Genomic DNA, 23,604 nt, shown 5'->3' on the forward strand with positions numbered 1-23,604 from the left:
GCATACCCGTGCACAGGCGAACACAGAAAGTTCTTCTCACCCCATCCATGCTTGCGAGGCGCGCTTGACAAGCGTGAGTGCTGACGAGCAGTGGGGCCCGTGTTCCGTATTCGATGCAAAGGCACAAGGTGCCCGAGCGGTGCACGCTTCCAACTAACACTGGCAGATCTAGAGGGTTTTGTTCCCCAATAACCAAATCTTAGTTTTCTCCTTATTCACGACCGGTCCAGACGCGCGGCACAAGTGCCTAGTCTTCCTGAACGCTACTTTGTCAGTATAAAAATACGCTATGTCGTCATTTTAGCATTAACAAATTTTAAGCTTAAACAATATTAAAACGTCACCATACGTTCAAACATGCTGACCATGCAAATAGTATAGGTAGCGGGAGAACTGCTCCAATGGGAATTAGTGGGGTGGTTGTACTGCACGAGATATGTCACCAAGCTACTATCCCTCGACCTTGGTAACGTGCTTTGCGTACTCTTGCAGTTCCTAATGCATGTGATGACATCGACTTTATGGGGCGTTCATTCTTAACTCGATAAAAGTATCAAGATGTCTTTCCTACGGTGAGGAATTACAGGAATGGAATTGAACTGCTTGGCCATTTCCGGAGTGCGAATGGGCTAAGTTGTTTCATTCCAAGGAATAGAAAGGAATGTAATTGCGGCAAGTTCTAATTCCCCGTAATGGAATTGGAATCGAATGGAGGCGCCCATTCCGCTACACTGGTACGCATATATGTGATTGTTGAATATGTTGTTTTCGCTGTTTTATTATGTCTTGACCGTTACGCTTGTATTGTGTATTGTGTATTATGTCTTGACCGTTACGCTTGTATCGTATATTGTATTGTGGGTTAGTTGTGATTAGAAATTTGGGCCTATGTACTTTACGTTTATTGACCCTATGTACTTTATGTTTAGACCTTATGTACTCCAAGAGCTAAGGAGTAGCCGGCGCCGTATTTGTGCGCCGACGTCTTCTTACATCATGTCAATAAAAAAAAAAAACTGTTGCACGAGGCCAGATTTTGCACATCACAATGCTGAACGCGACTTTAAACCGTAATTGGAAATAAGCACGACAGCGAAAGCGCTTCGCTTTCAGGACGTTCTGCACTCATTAAAAAATGGATATCCGACGAAATGTCTGTGGTATTTTAGTCAAGAGTTCGACGAAAGTTCGTCTGGTCAGGTATCATGATGAGGATGAAGATGTGGTCACTGACCAAGTCAAGGTGCAAACAGACAAACCTTTCGGAACCCGTACGGGTTCCTTGATCTTTGAGTGTGATCAAGGAACTCACGCGGGTCACGAAACGTCTCTGTGTTTTCACCTTGACTTGGTCAGTGACCGCATCTTCACCCTTGTAGGCGTTATTTCTTAGGATTAGGTACGGACTGCGACTCGAGAACAATAACACATCGGACTTCGTCATTACGCGAGAAACTATTTCAGAAGTGACAACAGTCTATGCTCCAACACTTGCAACTGTGAATTTGAGCACACTAATGCACTAGTCATTTGTATTGTCGCCACAAGGCTGGTGCCTTTAAGAAAAGTCACGCAAGACGCGTGAAGAGAGTGTCATTTCTTCAACAGCTCAAGAAACTTCGTCATCCTTCACGAAATGATTGCTAAATTGAACAGTTTATGCTTTAATGACCGCAGTTATAACTTTAAATATTTCTTGATTAAGTTGTTTACTTTTCCACCAAAACGCTCTTGCGTAAAGTCATTTCAATAAAAAAGTCTCAGTTCTTCTGACCTGCGCCTCCTCTTGCTCTCACAAACGCATGACTACTTTTGGCTACTTTGACCACCGTTGGCTAAAGCTGGCTACAGTTTGGCTAGTTTTTCCCATTTTCTAGCAATTCTTTCTCTTTTCGACCTGGCAAGCCTGCCGGTAAAGGTGTCGTCCATGCGTGCGAAGCCGTACACGTGCTCCTTGATTTTCTTCAATTTTCTTCAGAAGTGGAGCGGGCCATCCTTCTTTTTCACTAGTACTACAGGAGGTGCCCACAGACTCTTGGACGGCTGCATGATTTCGTTGCGCAGGATTTCGTGCACTTGTTGCTCTATGGCCTCGCGTTCGCGTGCAGACACTCGGTACGGGCTCTGACGGAGTGCACGGGCACACCTTCGATTATAATGTGGGGTTTAGCAACAGGGCTTTCGAATTGGCGATGAAGACGAGAAGCAGGCCTTGTATTATCAAAGCAGGCCGTTGATCTGTTCTTGCCTACGCGAGAGAATACTCGGGTTGGCGCCGAGAGCGGGTGCAACTGGGATCGTTGGGGTAGGTTTGGTAGAATCTATGAGGGCTAAAGCATTGCGGGCTTTGACAATTTCATGTATGAAGGCTACCGTCATGCCTTTGTTGACGTGCTTGCACTCATTGCTGAAATTTGTGAGCTTGACCGTTGTTTTCCCTCCGCGAAGTTCGGTTATTCCTATTGCGATACAAATCTCGCGCACTCTAAGAAAAAAAGAGTCAAAAGAGGGTCACGGCACCATGACTCCCTTCAGGTATCTATTTGACCCCTTTTGGAAGGTAGAAGCAGAAAAAAAACATGGTTAATCCCTCCTTCATAGGAATCGGTATAACACGAAAGTGAAACGTGTCGTCACAGAAGTATTTTATTGTTTATAGTGCATGGTATATGAAAGCTTGTAAAATGTGTACTGTTGTTTGGCAAGTATAGTATCGCTTAATGTGGACGCATCGCGCTCACGTTGACGCCTAGAGGCACATCTCCGTACCGACGACAAACGCCTCGCCGACGGAGCCGAACTGGCGCAGCCCCTCCGCCTTTTCTCTCAGTCTCCTCGGTCTTTTGGAATGCTTTGCGTTGGTTGCGCGGGTTGCGTCAGTCGCCTGTCTTGTAGTGTTGTGTTCGAGCGAACATGTGAATCTTCGGTGGCGATGACGCCAGGCTCCGTCCCTGAAGTGACGCTTGGAGGAAGGAATATTCATAGAGCTGTGGACACGGACAACGTGCGCCTGTTAACGGTGAATGTACTGCTTTCGTAGGTGCTAATTATACAGCTTTAGCTGCGCGTCTGCAGCAGCTCTGCGAAAGTAGGCTGCCAGCCATTTCCAGCAGCAGCCTGCGTCCGCGGGGCTGTTGCGGTAGCTCAACTAAAACTGCCAGTTAATGAGTTGACGCCGTTATGCGCGTTGCTGTACAAGCTACCATAAAATGAGCGACGCAAACAATTACCAAGGGTCATTGTTTGCTGATCGCAGATGTGTCTGCACTGCTCAAGGTGCAAGATGTCGTTTTGAGATGCGCTTTAGTCTACTTCATAATTACATTTCCATCGGCATTGAGTGTGCAGCATGCTTCAACGCGTGGGAACCTGAAAAACAAAAACGTCGGCGTACAGAACACTTAGACGCGCTATATATGATGGTTTTTCTTGGCCTAAAGACGGCAGTTTAAGACGCAGATATTGTACGATGTTTCGAGCGCGTACGCGGTAGTCACTCAAGTTGGACACGCCTCGCCGGTAAGGTAAAGAGCTCAAAATTTTCGACGGCGCGCGTTGTTGCGGCCGCCGCCGTGCACTCTTTTCCCTTGTTTCTGTTTGCGGTTTTCGTGGTTTGCCTGCGTCTGCGATGACGTTTAACGTTATAACAGAATGGAGTGACTGTGACTGTGGGATCAATGTGCGGTAAATCCAGCATATGACATGTCCGATCTCGACGTAGACGTCGTACGCGCCCGCTGGGTGTTGTTCGGACGCTCGTACTTGCATGTCTTTATCTGAGTATTTAAGGATGGGTAACGTTTGTAAAACAGGCGGTCATTAACCTCTCACGACGTGCCCCTAACTGCCGGAGGATGTGCCTCGCTGTTGGAATATGCCGGCGCAAATCCGGGCTTATTCTGAAAGCAAATTCTGACAAAGGGCTCTGCGAGAATTCTTCATCGTCATCAGCCACAGCATCAACAAAGTGCACATAATGCCTTACAGTTGTTTAGCGGGTACCACGGTTCTCCGCAGAATGACAAAAAGTTGCATAGTGGCTGCTTCCCTAATTCACAAAAATTATGGTTTATTACGTAGAGTGTTCCTCGCAAGTGCATTGTATTGGTTGCCAAGGAAGCCCATAAGGCCCCCATGATTCATTTCCTCAGGGTCTCAACAAAGTTTTCCCGCCTCTCTGCATCTCTCTTCCTCACGTTAACGTATGTTATAAAGCGTGGTGGGAGATCTAAATAACGACCAGATTTCTCAAAAAAGAAGTGCTTTGATTCGTGCATAGCCAGTGCCTATTGCGGAACGAAGCTCCCGCCTTCTTTTACGTGAAAATTTGTTTTCGTTGCGGCATTATTTAAAACGGAACACACGTGTTTAATGTGTGTACAGTAACGGTGCGTTGAACAAAGGGTAGTTTTAAATACAAATAATCAGTGTGTGTGCGTTGGTTATCCCCAGAATCCCGGATAGCTTCTCCAGCCTCCTCACTCCAGTTGACAGCGACACTCGGGGAAACGAAGGTCAGTTGTTGGGCTAGTTGCTTCGATATCTCACATAGGGGAGCGCGGATTTGGTTAGGAAGAAAGACCACACGACAGAAAAGACGCTCACTTGCAACTGAGTTGATTCGAAAAAACTTTACACCAAGAAAGCTTATGCGCAGGCCCAATCACAACACCCACTGTCACAAAAAAATTGCCGAATCGCTGGGACATGCGGTAATAATCTAAGATATCTTTAAGGGGGTTACATATGATCAGTTTAAGCAATTCGCGTCTGCAACAATCTTAATCTGGTCCGCCTCTAGAATCCCCCTTTCGCGCCTTCCCTTTGCTCTACTCATGACGTCTGCCTCCTCGAAAAATGCTGTGCACGCGCACTTGCTTCAATGCGCAGGAAGGTGCGCCCCGTCATTCTGAGCCCTCAGCGTAGTCGCGTGCTCTCTTAACCTGTCATTAGGACATCGGCTTATTGTGACGACCATATTTGCTGGGAGTTTAGACCGCGGTGTAAGAAAGCCATTTTACCATTTGATTCATCTTATACTAAACTAGTGACAATGGGGATTGCTTCCTCATGCCTCAACTCGGCGCTGACCAAGTGATGCACTCATAAGGTCAGCCATAGCTTCGACCACCAGATTTCACGCCTTTTAGCCAAGGGTGTGTCCCTTTGTATACGTCCCATAGGGACGCCAAATTCAAACGCTCCGCCGACGCTTGCGCCGAGAGCGCCAAGAGCCCCATTGACATGCGGGCCTTGCGGATGGCCGCCGGGCAATGGCGGTGATTACGTAGCGATTACGTTGCTTACGTCATCGGGGCAACAGTAACAACAGCCGCTCGCTTCTCTCCCTCCCACTGCACGCGTTTTTATCTTGTTTTCTTTTTTTCCCGTGCGCTCGCGCGCGCGCTGTGCTTGGCCGCGTATTCGTGTTTGCCCGCAGCCAGCATGTGCTAGAGCATAAAGGATGAATCCACCCACATTTATTTGACCTCTTTTTATTTCTCTGTTTCCGAAACTGAAGATTTGCATGTAATGGGGCACGATACAAGTTCAGGAGAAGACCAGGAGGAAATAATTCACAGTCTGTGCATGACTAAGCAGCACAAATGTTCATTGTAAAGTTTAGAATTTACAAATTAAAAAATCAGACACATTGAAATGTGTAGGCCTTTTGACGTACACACCGTGATATAAGGAGCACGATCTTCATTTGGTGCAATACCGACCAAAGTGCAGAGGAGCCTCTGATGAGAGATAATCATGAAGTTTAAAGGGACACTAAGGAGAAACAATGAATTGGTTTAGATTGATAAAGTGTGGTCGGAGAACTCTTGTGTGGTTTATTTCACCACCATAGGTTTATTACTAGAGGAGAAAACCAAGTTCAAAGTTTAATTTTTAAATTTCGCGCCGAACTTTGTAATTAGTGACGTAAAAGATTTCAAAGAGCATTTAACGCATTTTGGCGCCACTGGCTCGACGAAATTTCCACAAACTTGTTATGTCAAGTCTCTGGCCTCCTCAGAGGACAATGTACTTCGATTTAACCGAGTAGGAACTACGTAGGCCCAAGCAGGCGCCGTCAGAAATATGTGACGTCACTGCAAATGGTGCGGGAATTCCAAGGTGGCGTCGCCACCTGTATTTTCTTTTTGCGCGTTTTTTCGCTTATTAAGCGTCTTCTCGCAGCAAGCGTGGTGTTTTTGGTATCGTGGAAGACTACTTTACTAATGCGTGAAAAATCGTTTTGCTGTTTAGTGTCCCTTTAAAGAAATGTCAGTGCATGGCAAAAACATAAAGAAGCGCGAAATATCTAAATATGAAATAATAATGCAATGATTTACTTATTAACCGTTGAACTGATACGAAACACAAAACAACCAGTTATATATTCGCTCAGATGTTGCACAAATATATATGGAATGCTGGACACCTTCACTGCATAAACAAATTGAAAAAGATCATATTTAACAGAGTAAGTAGTCCATTGCACTGAAAAGAGAAATACACATTATATGGTACTTGAACACTACTTGAGAGTTAGTTGGTGGCAACGAGGTGCATGCAATGGTCAGTTTATTCAGCAGCACATAACACTCGAAGAAAAGCGCATTACTCAACAACTAGGTGAAATAAGCCTATATGCAGCTTTTCTTTCACCGCGAATACAATGCCTAGCGGAATATAACGTCACTGAAGGGAGGACGTCATGCCGGGTACATACAATGAGCACTTCATTGTGATAAGCACTAACAGTAACATTCTGCATATAGGACAAGTCTCATGCCTACACATGAATTCTTAGAGCGGTCTTTCCATAAGTAATTACAGAGATAATACATAAACACGAAGAGTACTTCTTCAGCCGTAACTACATAGCATATTCAAGCACAGAGAAAAAGCACTGGGGGCAGGATAGAAAGCTGGTCCACTTAAGTTGCGGATCGAGACTTGGCGGAGAGCAGATTCTACAGCTGTTAACCCCTCCTTGGGCAAACGCATCAGTTCTTACTTTCTCGAATACTCCGAAAACGTTTCCGTCCTGAAATAAAGCAATTGAAAACTAGGAATTCCAACGATACAAATTATGCAGTCGCATCACGCAAACGTAGTTTCGTCGTCTCGGCTCAATGCAAGCTGCGATATATCGAGTCTCATAAAAGCGTAATTAAACGATGGCGAGTGATAAACAGGCCAAAAAAAGCAAAACGCACTTCCTTCAAGCAGTCATGTCAGAGACGCAAAAGTTAAACTATGAGTCTCAAGTGCTTTAATTTCGCTGCTTCTAGGAACAGCGATATTAACTGCAACATCGTGCTCTTCATGATTCAGCCATATTTAAAAATAATAACTGTTGTCGAGCTGCAACTCGTATATGTGTGGCTACGAACGCAAGTCGCATGCTCACCTTTAGTTTTTCGGAATATGGAAGAACCTTGCGGAACTCGGCCGGTCTTGAAGTATCCGTGCATCGTTGCATGATGTACGAATGGTGCGTGCCGTTAATCATCACGCCGGCAAGATCGCACAACACACAAACACCGCAAAAACTGCACACGTCGGCCAATGCTCGCTTCATGTAACGGAACATCACGAAACTTCTTATCAAGGCCGGCGACTAGGATATGGCGGCGGCGGAGCACGGCTGACCCTAACGACCACTCCAGTAAGCCTAAAGAAGTAACAATGACCCGCCAACCTCAACGGGAGACTTGCAGGTGCCCCTCAAGCATAGCCTGTTTGCACGGCCAGCCTGGTGCCCGCGCTCAACACTCGCTTCGTGCTACAACGGAACTTTCGAGGAACTCAAAACTGGCGTCGCGGCGTGCGCGCGGCCGCCACCGGGCACACGGCTTTGTCGGCGCGGCGGCGGGCCCGGTAGGCTGCCATTGGCTGCTTTAATTTTGAATCTCCATCGACCCTAGCGCCAATTGCGCCTTCAGTTACTGCCCTTTTAAGCGGCCGCCGTACTAGTCAAAATATTCAAGATGGTGGCGATGACGTAATTACTTGGGACGCCGGAGCGCCAGCCTTTCCGAGTATTGTTTTAGCTTCGGGTTCACCTTCACCTTCCGTTTCACCACAACAGAGTCCTAACAAGTATGTTATGATGCCCTACATTAACACCATTTCACACAACCTTCAGAGGATAGGAATAAATCATGGCGTAAACCTCGTCCTCACGGCACCCTTTAAGCTTTCCCGTTTGTGTGCTCTGGCCGGTGAACAAACCAAGAAATCAGTGAGCGATTTGTTCCCTGTGATACGGAAGTGGTATATAAAATCCCACTCAGTTATGGTAAAGCTTACATCGGCCAAACAGGCCGATGTCTTAAAGGGACCCTGAAACGGTTTTGACGATTTTGTACGAACACATTGAGCCGGTAGAGCATGTCCTAAGGATCATTTACAGACCGATTTAAGCTCTGTGCGTAAACTGTGTAATTTATTACAAGGCTTTGAAGCTGCGAATCGCCACCGATCACAGCGGCTCAGCCAAACGCGTTTTCAAACCGCCCACTTCCAGTGCGCGTCGTATTGGAAGCGCGACGTCACGCAGGCGGCTGATCTGATTGGATATGTCCAGTACACGTCACTGAACCTCCTGTGGGCAGCGAGCGTCGTCTGCCTGTGTTACAACGTACTCCGTGTTGACGTGAGCTGAGCGACAGTGTTTATCTCGAGGTTTCTTTTCTTGGACATAATTAATTTCCCTAGCCGTGTTGTGTGCCACATATCTAGCAATTTCTAGCAATTGGTGACTTGTAAAGTTGCGACATCGTGCAATGTTCGTGAGGTATCTGGCGAGCGGAATCCCTTCAGCTCATCGCTGCAATGAGCGTCGCGCTCTCGCTATCCGTTCAACGCCACGATCCACGTATTTGTGGCTGTAACTTCACCCCTGAAGACACAACCACATTGCCCGAGTTTACGCTTATCGGTGATCGTTCTCGAATTATTTTTGTTTGTCCGCATGCTTTTGCAGATTGTCGCTGTACAGGAGAATAAAATAAGATCTGCTGGTAGTGTGGCGGCACCTGTCGGAGCAGATATCAACCACTCCGCGAGCTTCGTCTTTGTTGGGCCTCCGAGATTGCGCGCAACCCGTCGGCGCACAATATCTGAGGCCATGACTGGGCGAAGCTCAAACCGTCGAATGCGCTCATGAGAGCGCTGCGATCGCCGGCGATGTCAGGGTGTCTGTGAGTTGAGGGTGCAAGGCAGTGGTGAGGAGGAGGGTATAGATATAAATTCCGTAGCGGCCTTGGTAGACAGTGCGTCGCTTAATTTCTGGTGCGAATGATTTGGGGATGCCCCTGCCTAAACGCTGACAAAACTTCAAAAAACCGTTTCACGGTCCCTTTAATGACAGATTAAGAGAGCACGCGACTACGCTTATAGCTCAGAATGACGGGGCGCACCTTGTAGGAAGTGCGGGTGCTAAACGCCTTTTGAGGAGGCAGACGTCATGAGTAGAGCAAAGGGAAGGCGCTAAAGAGAGATTCTTGAGGCGGACCAGATTCAGATGAAGGAGTCAAACTTCCTTCACAGCAGTTAATTGCTTAAACTGATTATATTTGACCTCCTTAAAGATGTCTTAGATTGTTACCGCATGTCCCAGCGATTCGGCAATTTTTTGTGACAGTGGCTGTTGTGAATGCGCCTGCGCAGAAGCTTTCTTGGTGTGAAGTTTTTTCGAATAATCTCAGTTGCAAGTGGTCGTCTTTTCTGTCGTGTGGGCTTTCTTCCTAACCAAAGCCGCGCTCCCCTTCGTCGGTCTTCGTTGGGACATGTGTGTAGCTGTGTGCACCGACGGCGCTCGAGCTATGGTTGGAAACTCTGTAGGTGTTTTAGGACTCGTTAAGAAAGTGAACAGTGCAGTAGCGTTCACACACTGTATGCCTCATAGGGAAGCTTTGGCATCAAAGCAGTTGAGTCCAGAGCTTGCGAGTGTTATGCAACATGTTGTCAAAGTCGTGAACAGTGTAAAGGCAAGGCCTAAGGCCAGTTGCCTCTTCAAGGTACTGTGCGAGGAGATGGGTGCCGAGCACCAACACCTGCTCCTGCACACCGAGGTGCGTTGGTTGTCGCGCGGAAAAGTGCTCGCAAGGGTGTTCGAGCTTAGAGAGGAGCTGAGTCTTTTTTTGGCAGAAGATAGGGCACTCGGAGGTCCTTTTCAGGACTCTTCTTTTGTGGCAAAGTTTGCTTATCTGTGTGACCTGTTTGAGCACCTGAACCATCTTAACAGCAGCATGCAGGGGATGGGCACTAATGTTGTCTCTTCTGGGCACAAGGTGAGAGGCTTTTGTAAAAAGCTTCAAAGTTGGTTGAGCCGGGTAAACAGAGGCGACTATTCTTCTTTTAAGCTGCTCGGTGGTCTTGCAGGCTCTGGGGTAGTATCTGGAAGTGAGAGCCACAATCACGGCCCATCTGAGCACATTAAGGTGCCACATTAAGGACTACTTCCCATAATCTGCCCCAGACACATGGCTTGTGGCCCCTTTTGAGGCTGACGTAGCTTGCTGTACATAGGAATGTGTCGAAAGTGAAAATTAGCTGATGGAGCTCCAGGAAAACACAGTGATGAAGGCAAAGTTTGTCACTGTGATCCTTGAGGCATTTTGGTTGGGGAATGCAGAAATGTTCCCCCTTCTCCTTGAGATGGCTGTAAAGCTTCTGTTACAGTTTTCTACGACGTATGCATGCGAGCATGCTTTTTCCAGACTTGCATACTTGAAAAGTAAATACCGAAACAGGTTGAATGTGGCTGCAGATATGCAACTCTCTTTAAGCGCGACTGTGCCACGTATTGATGTCCAAAATGAAGTGATGTGGCACGTTTGTTTGATGTTTTTGGTAGCAATAAAAGACACCTGTTTCACGCTCCAGTTGTGTTAATTTACCTACGTAACCCCCCCCCTCCCTCCCCTCCGCTGCAAGGGGTCCCCCATCACTTCCACCAGTCCACAAGGGGTCCCCGACACATCCATGGCTGAGAACCACTGCTCTAGAACATTGCTGTAGGACTACGAAGCTCGCTGGAGAAGTCCGGTTGTTAATGGTGACTCTTGCTGTGAAGATTTGCACTGACGTAACTAGGTTACCCCTAGCTGTGTGGATTTCGGGGCCTTCCAAGCCCTGAAATTATGCTTCACGTTATTCAACTTCGTGGCAAACGGTCCACTGATCACCGATCAATGTAGCAACCAAACCTCCACCGCTTGCTGCGTTTAGTTTTCCGAATACGAACTAAGTGGCCATCCCCGAGTTGGACCAGTGTATGCTCGACGTTGGGGGGGGGGGGGAAGGTGAGCGTGACAGTCGTGTAAGTCTCCCCTCATTCATGGCTCCGCCATGAATGAGGCACACGGCTGCACCAACGGCTTGTCTGTGAAGAGGGTCGCCTTTTACGCGTGCCTTATCAAAGCTTCCACCGTCATGCTGGTGCTTGTGTTAGCTCTTTAATAAACTAGCTTACTCGAGCCCTGCGCGTAATCGTAACAGAACAATCTTCCACAATCGCGAGGCCTCCAAAACATTGCAGCGCGACCTGCGGCGAGCGGCGGTAACAGTTTTTGCTTCACGGTAGTACTTCCTTCACGTTAACAGACGTAATATGAAGTGGTAGAAGAGTAACACAGCAATAGGCGTCACACAATGCGAACTGCGCAACGATGGGGTGGTTTAATGCTTCCTACCCATTACAAAACGGTCAGCCATGATTCTTCATCGTCATCAGCCACTGCATCCGCAAAGCGCACTTAGTACTTTGGAGATGCATAGTGGGTATCTCGCTTCTCCGCAGAATCAATAATGGCAAAGTCGGTACTTCCCTACATCGCAAAATTATGGTGGTTTAACGACGTAGTGGGTACTTGGAAGTGTACTTTCACTAGTTGCCCGAATAATGTTTGCAACGGGTTCTTGAAGGGCTGCTCCTCCAGCTTTCATTCTGACTGCGCTGTATGTTCCGTGCTGGTCTTGCGTTTTCTTTTTCAATTTAGTTTTATTTAACGTTTATTTGCCGAATAGTGCTGGCGATTTCGGGACAAAGTTTACGCAAACTTCACATGCGCAATTCGTCCACCACTGAGGGTGAGAATAAGTGGAGTATCGCAAATGAACGAGCTCCATACGCAAACAGCGCTCTCTGTAGATATGACGATACGTTGCAATGTTTTTTTTGTATTTTCCTAATTTCAGGAATATCACTTGCGATCAGCTTACGTAGCGGGACAGTTATCAGTTATCCTTTGCTTGATCAAGTTTTCTAATAGTATCAGTAATGTGTTACAGATACTGCACTTTCAATAAAATCAGAGTTGCGGACGACAACAATGACATTATCAAACGACTTCTTCTATTACTTCAGTTTTATTTTTACTGGTTGTGTTTAGAGGGTTTTCGCGCAGCTTTACCTCTGGAAATATCGGATACGCTCGTTAGAATTTCCGCGTCGTGTGTGAGCCCTCGCGGAGAATGAAGGCGTGTTATCAGTAAAACATTTCTGGAAGAGACAATATTAAATCCCTGTCGGGAGTTCATAGCCGTGATCACAATCTCTTCATGATACTAGTAGTCATTCTAAGCAATTCACCTCAGAAATAATCGGCCTTCTCCGCATCATTTCTCACTTTCATCATTTCTCGCTATAAAACTCGGATGCCAACTGCGGTATCGTAATTCAGTATTATTTCATGCGAACATATACAGCATGGTTACAAATACAGGTAATTACAGCGTTCCCTAAAAGGGCTTAAAAGTTCTTAAATTCAGAAATTTGCCCAGAAAAATTGTACAGTTCACAAAAAAACGCCAGGCCTGCGCGCAAAGTGCAGCACAGACACAGCAAAAGCTGGAAGAGCGGAAAATCTCTTGTGGCTACTAATACAAGTAAACTAGCAACGTACCCACTACGCCACAAATCATAATTTTTGTGAAGTTGGGAAGCACCACCACGACATTATTCGTTATTCCGACGGAGAAACGGGCTACCATATGTAAGCCATAACGTGCAGTTTGTTGATGCGACGGTTGATGACAATGAAGAATTATGGCTGAGCCATGTGTAATGGGTTGGAAGCTTTAAACGACCCACTAGTTACGTAATTCACATCGTGTAACGCCCGGTCGTTATTTTACTCTCCCACCACGCTATATAACAAAGGTCAACGTGAGAAAGAGAGAGACAGGGAAAGAACTTTATTGAGACCCTGAGGAAATGCATCATGGGAGCATTATGGGCTTCCTTGGCAACTTATAGAAGTGCACTTGCGAGGAACCCACTACGCTATAAATGATCATAATTTTTTGAAGTAGGGAAGCAGCCACTCTTTCATTTTTCTTCATTCTGCGGAGAATCGTGGTACCCGATAAACACCTGTAAGGCATTATGTGCATTTTGTTGGTGCTGTGGCTGATGACGATGAAGAATTATGGCAGATTTCTTTGTAATGGGTTGGAAGCATTCAACAACCCACTCGTTGCGCAATTCGCATTGTGTGACGCTTCGTTACAAAATTTGCGTTGTGTGACGCTTGGTTGTTATTTTACTCTTTTACCACGCTACATTACATGTGTTAATGTGGTTCCTTCGCGACATGACGCCTGTATATGGTCTTTTTGCAACGCAGTTTCAAGCACCGGCATGGCTCCGAGGTAGAACACTGGGGTCTCACGCAGAGGGCCGAGGTTCGAACCTCGTTCCATCCTGGAAATTTTTTATTTCGTTTTTTTTTTCTTATTTTGAGCAATAGTGGTTACGTACACCGGCGGCGGCGGCGGACAACTACGACGCCAAAAACGGCCCTTGTGATCTCATAACAGCTTTCGCTGTAAAATGGCACAATGAGGTATTGCTGCAAGTGTGCCTATGTTTGTGCCATCCCTTTCTGACACATCTCTCAAAAAGGAGTCATGAATACGTTACTAGCAAAGGAACTTCCTGAAATGAAATCAAACCAAATCAAGTCAAACGTTTATTTTGGACAGCATGGTTACGTCGTTAAAAATATACAGGAGAGGGTCCCGTGATCAGAAGACCGTTCCGGGACGCTCTGTGCACGATTCTTAGATGCGAGTAACGAAATAATACGAATTATCGATATGATTTTGCAAATACTCTGATGAACGTTTTTTTCGTTTGATTTTTATGACTTTTTTGTATGATTTTTATTACTTTCCTTTGTATGTCATGTTTTATTTGTCCCGCGTTTGTGAGTTAGAAATGCAGTACAATAGCATCCGAGGCACTACGTTTTGCTGATCAAATGTGGCTCAAAGATAAAAATACTCAGTGCCTCTTTGCTCTGGTAAAAGTAGCCTTTACATCTCAAAGCATCTGATTCCGTTTAATTACGCGCGTGCATGTAACACATATGCCTAGTGTTTTGCGGACAAACCTTCCCTGGCTAATGTTATTACCAAACAAGGCTCTATGCGTGAGCAAAAGAACGTCACCGTTATGAAGTACTTCACAGCTACGATATAATAAGCGCATTAGGTCCTCCGTTAGACAGATGACATCTCAATGCAGATAATGTTGAAACTGAGCGTGCAAAATGGACCTACAACGAAAGCTGGGTGTTAACGAGGGTTATAGACGTGCGCGACAAGCAATATTTAAGAGATTACCAGAAAGCGCCCCGAAGCTTAAAACACCAGATTATTCATACATCAGAAAAGATAATGTTAGCGGTACAATTTGCAAGTTGTTGCAAACGACAAATGATCATGGCGAAATTTTAGGTTCGCTCGCAGGGGCGTGTTTCATTTGAATTTATCAGTGCAACTGAAGTTCAGGAAATGAGATGTAGTGGCACCATCATTCGAGAGTCGCTTGTTGATATTCTAGCTTCAATTAAAGGATAATCAGGAAATATTTTAAATTTAAGACTCGACAAAACTAGTAGTCGCCTTCTCCATCAGGGCACAGGTCCCTACTGTGTTTGGGAACCACCACCCCACAGGTGTCCACAAAGTGGTCGATGCAGTCTTGCGGCACATTGTCCTTGACTTCTTTGCGGGTCCAAAGTATGCACTCTAAAAAAGAATACAAAGTGATAGACAAATGCTCCTTTAAATACTTTAGACACTTTTCTGGTGAAAGACTAACGACATAAAATTCGGCAGATCCCAAGCGTTGTGGGAATCGGTTTCATGCGAAGCAGTCAGTAAGTACTTCTATGCTGTATTTTATGGCTTTGAGTCAAGCGTTACGAAGTGGGTCGACGTGTTTTTGTAAGTGTAGTAGATGTGTGCAAATCGTGGGCTTACCAGGCACGTCGACAACGCTGTCGTTCAAAGGGTAACTGATGGTGCGACGTAACGTCAACCCTCACGTTAGAGTACATACGCCAGATTATCGAAACTAAGTGCACTTTAGGGTGCAGTCATGTGAATATCATACGTAACTTTTGTTTAAATATTCCTCTGGGGTCGAGCAATGCTTCAATATAGCTTGCTGAAGCATACGAATACAAATGTAATTTTTATTAGACTGCTATAGAAGCGAAGCCAACACTGGAATCACATACGTTATTCTGATATGATGCTTGTATGGTAAGAATACATATGTAGTGTTTACTGCTTTCGTGTAAAATTCGATAGCCAGCATCACAACCACAATTCACGTTGCACCAACATTACGCCGGCATAGGCTGTGTTTGCAAACCAGTTTATACAGCTGGCGTGGCTCTGTGGTAGAATACCTGACTGCAACGCACAATGCTTGGGTTCGATTCCTGCTGGGATCTTAATTTTTATTCTTTCCACTCATCGGGTGAACACTGCCGATGGCATTTTCTCTTATCGCTCTCGCTTTTAAATTACCAATATCTGTTCTCGCCGTTCCTGGGAAGGTATAAACTGTCAATCACCTGTGGCGCATACCCGTACACAGCGGCCCGTGGTAAACGGGTATGTGCCACACGTGTCTGGGGGAAAGGGTTTGACGACGTACGCTACAGGATTTTCAAGTTATTCATGTCATGACCCGACAGTCATATTCGTCAAATCCTTTTACCCTCCCATGCCAAATTTGGTCTACACCAAGTTAAGGAGGCAATCATGAGAGCACCCCGACATAGGCGGCTAGATGGATCGATAGATACGTTGATAGAAACGCTCAAAGTGCTAAAGGTTCGCTAAGAAACGCTACGCATTTAAAAGCATTGGCTTGCTTCAGTTCTACTTGATGCAGTCGCTAAAAGATGGCATTGGAGTGTTTGAGAGGCGGCATTCGTCTGATCATTAGAAGCCAGAAATTCGCGCACCAATGTAATGCACTCACATAAAATTGCGGGGAATACTCAGAAATTTCTAAGAATGGGAAGGCCAAATTCTAGTTGGACCCATGTGAAAAACTTATCAGAGCGCTAATTATCTCCGTGCGTGTATTAATGTATGCTATTGTAGTAAAGCCATCCTCATTGACTTTGAATTGCCCCTTGATTCGCGATGATGTCCCTTCAGATTGCACAATCTAACCGCGCCACCTGTGGTTGGCCTCGTTGTGCTTCCATTGGCGTGGATCCTGATACTTTCAACCTCTACTCCGCTCTGCGCATTAGTCTAAAACCAAGTACCTGAATGAGGTCGTCAGCTTTAGTTCGAAGTCTGTATTTCTTTCATCCTGTCTCTAGTGCAGTCTTTTATCGTTCCCTTAGTTTTGCGGTGTGGCATTGCACATAATTTTAGGGGCGAAGCTCCTTATAGCGGCACCCGTTCGTCCCTCGTAGCGTAGTATGTAACCAGTCTTACGCTTTGACCTGCAAGGTGGTGCCGGTGGGAGATTTTTCCTGTGCGTTGTTGAACAATAAAAAATTCGCAGCGTTAGCTAAAAGCCGACTTCTTCTGTCTCTCATTCCCATTAGCAGCCATTCTTTACCTCCAAGGTAGTGCCTGGTGAGATTTCTCCTGTGCGTGATTAAACAATAAAACTTTTGTTCAAAACGCCGTTGATTGATGAAATAAACCAACAAAAGACGCCAGATGTTTTGTAAAAGCAAAACGAAAGAACGCCAGATGTTTCTAAAGCAAAACGAAAGGACGCCAGCTGCTTAACGAAAGACGCCAGATGTTTTCTAAGCAATTGTTTTCTAAACAATGAAAATTCACAGCGTACATGTAAAATTAAAGTGCGCTGCAAGTCGTCATAACTCATCGAACCTTTAGTATAAACGCGCCGATCTCACGTCGGTGATGATGTACTGGGCAGAATTCACGGAAGATTCACGGTTTACCGATGAACCTCCGCAGCTTCGCCCACTCATCATCATTCACTCCGTGGATATGCTGTGATTTTTTTTAAACCTCTATCTATGCCTATAAGCTGGGCTTTAAACAGTGATGCCGCAAAGCCACACATCCGTTTCTGTGTCTGCCACTCCCAATGTTTATCATAAATGCGATGCATCTTTTTCCGAGGAAAAACGACGCACTCTGTTATTTTGTTAATGCTTTGCGTCAGCAGGGTGTTTTTAAACCATTGTCGCAGCCTGTAGTAAAAATGCAAGAATATCATGAAAGCAAGAGTTATAGACTTCGAGAGTGTCTAAGTAACAATTTAGGATGTTGACGTACATGCGCTCTTGTTTATGTTTTTACTGGGACCCAATATCGCCGATTAAAGGGGTCGCGCGTTATCGGTCAGCATATACTGCCACTGAATGAGCACGAAGCTTTTCAAAAGTTCCATATTGTTCTCATCATAATGCATGCACTACGTGGTTAGGGGGGTGCACTCTTGAACGTACGCGAGCTCCATGTTTTATGTACGCGAGCTCTATAATATGACTCAATAACTTATGTATGGATAGCCGATAACTTAGAGGTTAGTAAATCAATACCACAACAGAAAATCGAACTTGTCACTATCGCTGCACAGTGAGATTGAGAGAGAGAGAGAGAGCTCTTCATTGAAAACCAGAGAATTTTGCCGGCGTATGCAAATCGCTCACTTGCTACTCTGCGTGGCGAAGGGGGTTGGGGATTGAAAGAGGGGAAAGGAGAGACAGAAAAAAGTCACAGTTGCCCCTCGAGGGCGAAACAGTGAATGCGATAGTAAAAAATTGGAGTTTCACAGGAAGAGCCGCAAGCAGCTAGAGACTTGCTGCGCGCTGCTCAAGCTCAAAGGACGCAGGAAAACACACAAGGCAAGTGAGAACTAACAAGCGCGCTGCTCAAACACAACGAAGGAGGCACGAAAAGAACGCACAGGTCTACATAGGACAAGCGCGAACTGTCACAGCTGTTACTTCAACTAACCGCCATTTTGGCTCTTCTAGCTATCAGATCACTCCTTTTGCAAATGCGGCCGCTGCAGCGAGCAATGTGACCTTCGTGTGGTCTATAGTTTCAGCGCAAACGTTGCGGTGAAAGTACAAAACATACCAAACTCCCCCTCGGGAGATAATTGCGCGAGCACGGTCGAGCACGCCCTGTATGTCAAACTACAAGTCCAAGGCGCTCATCCTAAATGCGGCTAAACACTAGACAGTTTTAGAGTTGGGGACTGAAGAAATTTGCGAGCCGCCAGGACGCATGCGCAGAACGCAATCCACTCTCGGACTCTTGCGCTCGCGTTGTCCCAAGACCCTGCAGCGTCTTCCTTTGGGCGGCAAACAAAACCGCAGAGCGCACGACCTCAAGAGAACAAAAAATCACAGCATATCCACGGAGTGAATGATGATGACTGGGCGAAGCTGCGGAGGTTCATCGGTAAACCGTGAATCTTCCGTGAATTCTGCCCAGTACATCACCACCGACGTGAGATCGGGCGCGTTTATATTAAAGGTTCGATGAGAGTTATGACGACTTGCAGCTCACTTTAATTTTACATGTACGCTGTGAATTTTCATTGTTTAGAAAACAATTGCTTAGAAAACATCTGGCGTCTTTCGTTAAGCAGCTGGCGTCCTTTCGTTTTGCTTTAGAAACATCTGGCGTTCTTTCGTTTTGCTTTTACAAAACATCTGGCGTCTTTCGTTGGTTTATTTCATCAATCAACGGCGTTTTGAACAAAATTTTTATTGTTTAATCACGCACAGGAGAAATCTCACCAGGCACTACCTTGGAGGTAAACAATGGCTGCTAATGGGAATGAGAGACAGAAGAAGTCGGCTTTTAGCTAACACTTACACTTCTACTTCTACTAACGTTTCCTACTGGAACATGCCAATGGCTGCTAATGGGGAATGAGAGACAGAGGAATTCGGCTTTTAGTTAACGCGCACGCTGCGAATTTTTTATTGTTCAACAACGCACAGGAGAAATCTCCCACCGGCACCACCTTGGAGGTCAAGATCTGGTACTAGCGTTAAGACTGGTTACGCACTACGACGGGGACGAACGGGTGCCGCTTTAAGGAGCTTCGCCCCTAAAAGACAGCACTTGGCAGTGGCACGTGGAGCCACGGCTCGCGTTCCCTGCGGGCGTCGATTCTGGTCACTAAGATAAATCTTCATTTGGCTCTATTTCGTACATATTCCTGATGCTGAAATTACAGCGCAAAGGCACTTCTTCGTGCTTCTTAAATCTTATTTACTTCTTTGCCCCTGCACACATCTGAACATAATTTCATGTTTCCGTATATGTAATAGACTATCATCCTTGTTACAGGTTTTGGTTTAGAGCTATTGTTGTGGGCGCATGTGCAGTAAGTTTGTCTTGGGCTTATGTATGCGTTGGTCACGAAAGAATAAAGCAGTTGTTAGACAGCGCTTGTGTCGTACGTTTCTTTTCTTCGTGGGTGTCTTGTTCTTTTTCTCTGGCCGACTAGCCACGAGTGGCGTGGCGCTACAGCCCCAAAATGGAAAACTGGCGTGGGTCGCCAGCAATACGACGCAAACGCAGCGCGGGCGACGACAGCGCATGGCCCGCGTCTCGCATAATTTTAATTTCACCACGTGTGGCGTCCCGTGCGTTTCACCCAACGCCGCGTGCGTTTGTATTCTGCCGTTATTATCCCAGAGAACGACTGAACCATGGCGTAATTGTCTAAGGCAGCGAGCTGCGGAGCGAGGGGTCGTGTGTTCGAAACCCCGGTCGAGCGCTTCGGAATTTTAGGGGCGAAGCTCCTTATAGCATCACCTGGTCGGTCGTCGCTCCATCCGGCGTTCCCCCGCCGTCGCGTCTCCCGTATCATTCAATAGATGGCGCTGTCCCATAGAGATGCATGCAAACTGCATTTGGGTGACGATATACTAGATCGCGCTGTCCCATAGAGATGTGTGCAATATGGCGGTTGGGTGAATGCACGCTAGATGGCGTTATAGGTGCCGCTGCTCTAAGACTGGCTGCTGGGCCCGTTATCTCTCATTCTCTTAAATACATAATATAGCGGAACAAAACAAGGACAGAGAAAGAAGCACACAAGACGGCCAATAGCGGTCGTCCTGTGTGCTTCTTTCTCTGTCCTTGTTTTGTTCCTCTATATTATGTATTTAAGTCAATACCAACTAGCCCAAATTTCAGTTTTAACTCTCATTCTCCTTCATCGTCGCCGTACGTGGAGAAGTGCGCTTGCTGGATCGTGCTGCTTGGCGGACCATGGACGACGAGGAGCGCCGGGTGCGGAAGGCCGCTGCGTCTCGTGCTCGTCGGTAGGATCCCGAGGTGCGAGCTCGAGAGGCTGCCGCCAAGCGAGCGCAGCAGTAATCAAAGCGGCGTATAGCTTTGATTACTGCTTAGGGAAACCACTGAACATTTCACGGTGTAACCATGATTGCTTCAGGAGCTTCGCCCTTGCTCTTCATCATTTACCCGTGGATATGCTGTACTTTTTTTTCTTCTGCTATATTTTTATTTGTGACTTTTATTTATATATACATCCATATACATAGTCGGCGCATGACGGCGACGGCAAAAATCAGCCGAAAGTGTCCACATAATTGCTATCACAATAAAAAATGACATAAAATGTTAACATAGCATAGAAGATTAAAAAAAAAGATGGTTGATCCCTCAGTCATAGGAATCGGAATAACACGAAAGTAAAGCGTGCCCTTACAGAAATAACGGAATGTTTACTGCACATTGATATAAGAGAGTTTGCACAATGTATATTGATGTCTGGCAGCTATAGCACCGTTTAACGTGGATGCACCCACTTTGATGATTGGAGGTACATCTCCATCCCGACGACTAACGTCCATGTTAAATGATTACACAAAACCTTGTGGTAGCTGTAGTAGTTAATAGTGAAAGCGTAATCAGAGAACGAGGTGTGATAGCCAGAAGAGCGTCGCATATTGGACGCAGCACTTGGTCGCCATCCCGCGGCATGTTAAAATGTGATTGAACACCGCGGCTGGAGTAGAGCGAAACGCAAAGCGCGTCGTGCCACCCCCCGGCCGCGATTTTTCTCGGGGTGAGCGCGTGAGCGGGGAACGTGGTGTAACAGCCAGGTGCGGCAGGCGCGCGTCGCAGAGCTATTTTTGGTTTTGATTAGCGTGATGCTATGAGCGAGACCGACACTTTTACGACGGTTGGGTTAAGATTGCCACCTCGCGGTGTGTTCCCATTAGCAGCCATTGTTTACCTCCAAGGTATTGCCTGGTGAGATTTCTCCTGTGCGTGATTAAACAATAAAAATTTTGTTCAAAACGCCGTTGATTGATGAAATAAACCAACAAAAGACGCCAGATGTTTTCTAAAAGCAAAACGAAAGAACGCCAGATGTTTCTAAAGCAAAACGAAAAGACGCCAGCTGCTTAACGAAATACGCCAGATGTTTTCTAAAGCAATGGTTTTCTAAACAATGAAAATTCACAGCGTACATGTAAAATTAAAGTGAGCTGCAAGTCGTCATAACTCTCATCGAACCTTTAGTATAAACGCGCCCGATCTCACGTCGGTGATGATGTACTGGGCAGAATTCACGGAAGATTCACGGTTTACCGATGAACCTCCGCAGCTTCGCCCACTCATCATCATTCACTCCGTGGATATGCTGTGACTTTTTTCTTTGCCATCAGATCGTGTAAATTTTTTCGGCGTCATTTGCTTGACGGAAATATGTCAGTGAAGTCTTGGTGGACCCCGGCATAAAACACTTTCGTGTTAAAAAAATTACACCATCTCCCGCTAAAGGGGACCATGAGGCGATGCGAAGCCGGAGCACTTGCACGATCGCGTTCCGTTGGCGTGCGCTGGGCATGCTACCGACCTCGCGTCGTGGAACGCGAAGAGGAACACTACGCGCGTCGTGTCTTCCCTCTAGCCTGGCCGTTAATTCTCACAGGGCGTGCGGGGAACGTCGACAGGTGCGCGAGAGAGAGGCAGCGTAGGAGAGGAGATAGAGGGGGAGGGGACGCGCATGCGCTTGCCCTCATCGCGGCGCTGCGCAGGAGAGAATTTCGGCATGTCGAGCCCGCATTTCAGAGGAGCCAACCGAGGCAAGCGCTGGACTGAACGCGCGCAGCGCTCTACGATTTGAAGGATAGGAGACTAGAGGAGGACAGTAGCGTATGCGCCGTGAGAGCAGAAGCGAGAACGCAGGAGAAGAGCAAGCAGGTGCTGGTAGAGAAGTGGAGAGAGTAACGCGCAGCTGTTGGAGAGAGAGAAGGAGGAGAGTCGCGCATGCGTAGTGTGAGTGCGGACCACAAGGCGTGCGGATTACCACGCCGCGTTACATACCCCGGAGCAAGAGATACTTCGCATCTAAAAACAGACTGAGTCTTTTGTCTTTTGGGCGGGGACGTGCGCTGACAGAGTATCTCATTGCGTGGTTTCAAGGTGCAACTAAAGTTTCTCGAGCTCACCGATACTGTCTAAATATGTGAATAGAAGTTTCATCGCACGCGTCTGTTGCGTGAGGCAGGCTAAGGAGCCCAAGACGCAGTAAAATGAAAAACAATTCTTTAGGTTATCGAATTCATACAATGTTCATAGAGCGCACGCTTATCGGCATACGCTCGGCACTTAAATAAATATGCTCCACAGTTTTCATGCAGCCCCAGTTGTTGCAGAATGGACTTGCTGCTTGAACGAAGCGGTACCGCAAGCTGTTACCATAGGCAGTGTTTAATCGAAGACGATGGTACACAGTTTCCAAATGTCGAGGAATTCTGGATAGGAGTCTTGTTCTGAGATATAGGTTGATTGAGTGGACGAAAGCATAATGATGAGATTGCTCTTTCGCGGGGCACAGCCTTTTCCATTAAGGCGCTCAATCTTTCGCGCTTTGGCTGCTTCACGGTCCCTAAGCGTGACTTCTAGCCTGAAGTTGGCAAAGCCGAGGTCGTTCGGCGCCGCGGCTGAGAGCGGTCTATTTTGAGACCATGTGCGCGCTACGCGCGCACTGTAGACGGTTTTGCGCATGTTGTCGCCTGTTATTCGATGCGCTTCTTTTCGAGCAACTTTCGAGCGGCTCCGCGCCGAGTACTGCCTATATTTAAACCATATGCGCGCTGTACTCACTCTGTAGACGGTTTATGCACAGCTTTTTTCATCTGCGCTTCAACTGAAGACTACGGCGGACGGACGGACATTGTGAGGTCTTAAGATGCTTCGCCCCTAAAAAGAGCAAGTGCCACGTGCTACAAAAAAGCCAAATACTATAGTACACGCGTTTCCATACAGATGAAGCCACCTGTCAAATTC

The 23,604-nt window shown here is 46.5% G+C and overlaps 1 protein-coding gene across 1 annotated transcript in view; it reads right to left on the reverse strand.

Moving 5' to 3' along the window:
• Nucleotides 1–14,314: 14,314 nt before the first annotated feature.
• The window catches only part of LOC119397865 (uncharacterized), a 48,328-nt gene continuing 39,038 nt past the window's right edge, over nucleotides 14,315–23,604 (reverse strand). The window contains exon 5 of the mRNA XM_037665199.2: nucleotides 14,315–15,042. Coding sequence (XP_037521127.1) covers nucleotides 14,906–15,042 — 137 coding nt within the window. The 3' untranslated portion in view covers nucleotides 14,315–14,905. The remainder of the gene's footprint in view (nucleotides 15,043–23,604) is intronic.

Source organism: Rhipicephalus sanguineus, chromosome 6 (assembly GCF_013339695.2).
Source record: "Rhipicephalus sanguineus isolate Rsan-2018 chromosome 6, BIME_Rsan_1.4, whole genome shotgun sequence".
Classification (NCBI taxonomy): Eukaryota; Metazoa; Arthropoda; class Arachnida; order Ixodida; family Ixodidae; genus Rhipicephalus; species Rhipicephalus sanguineus.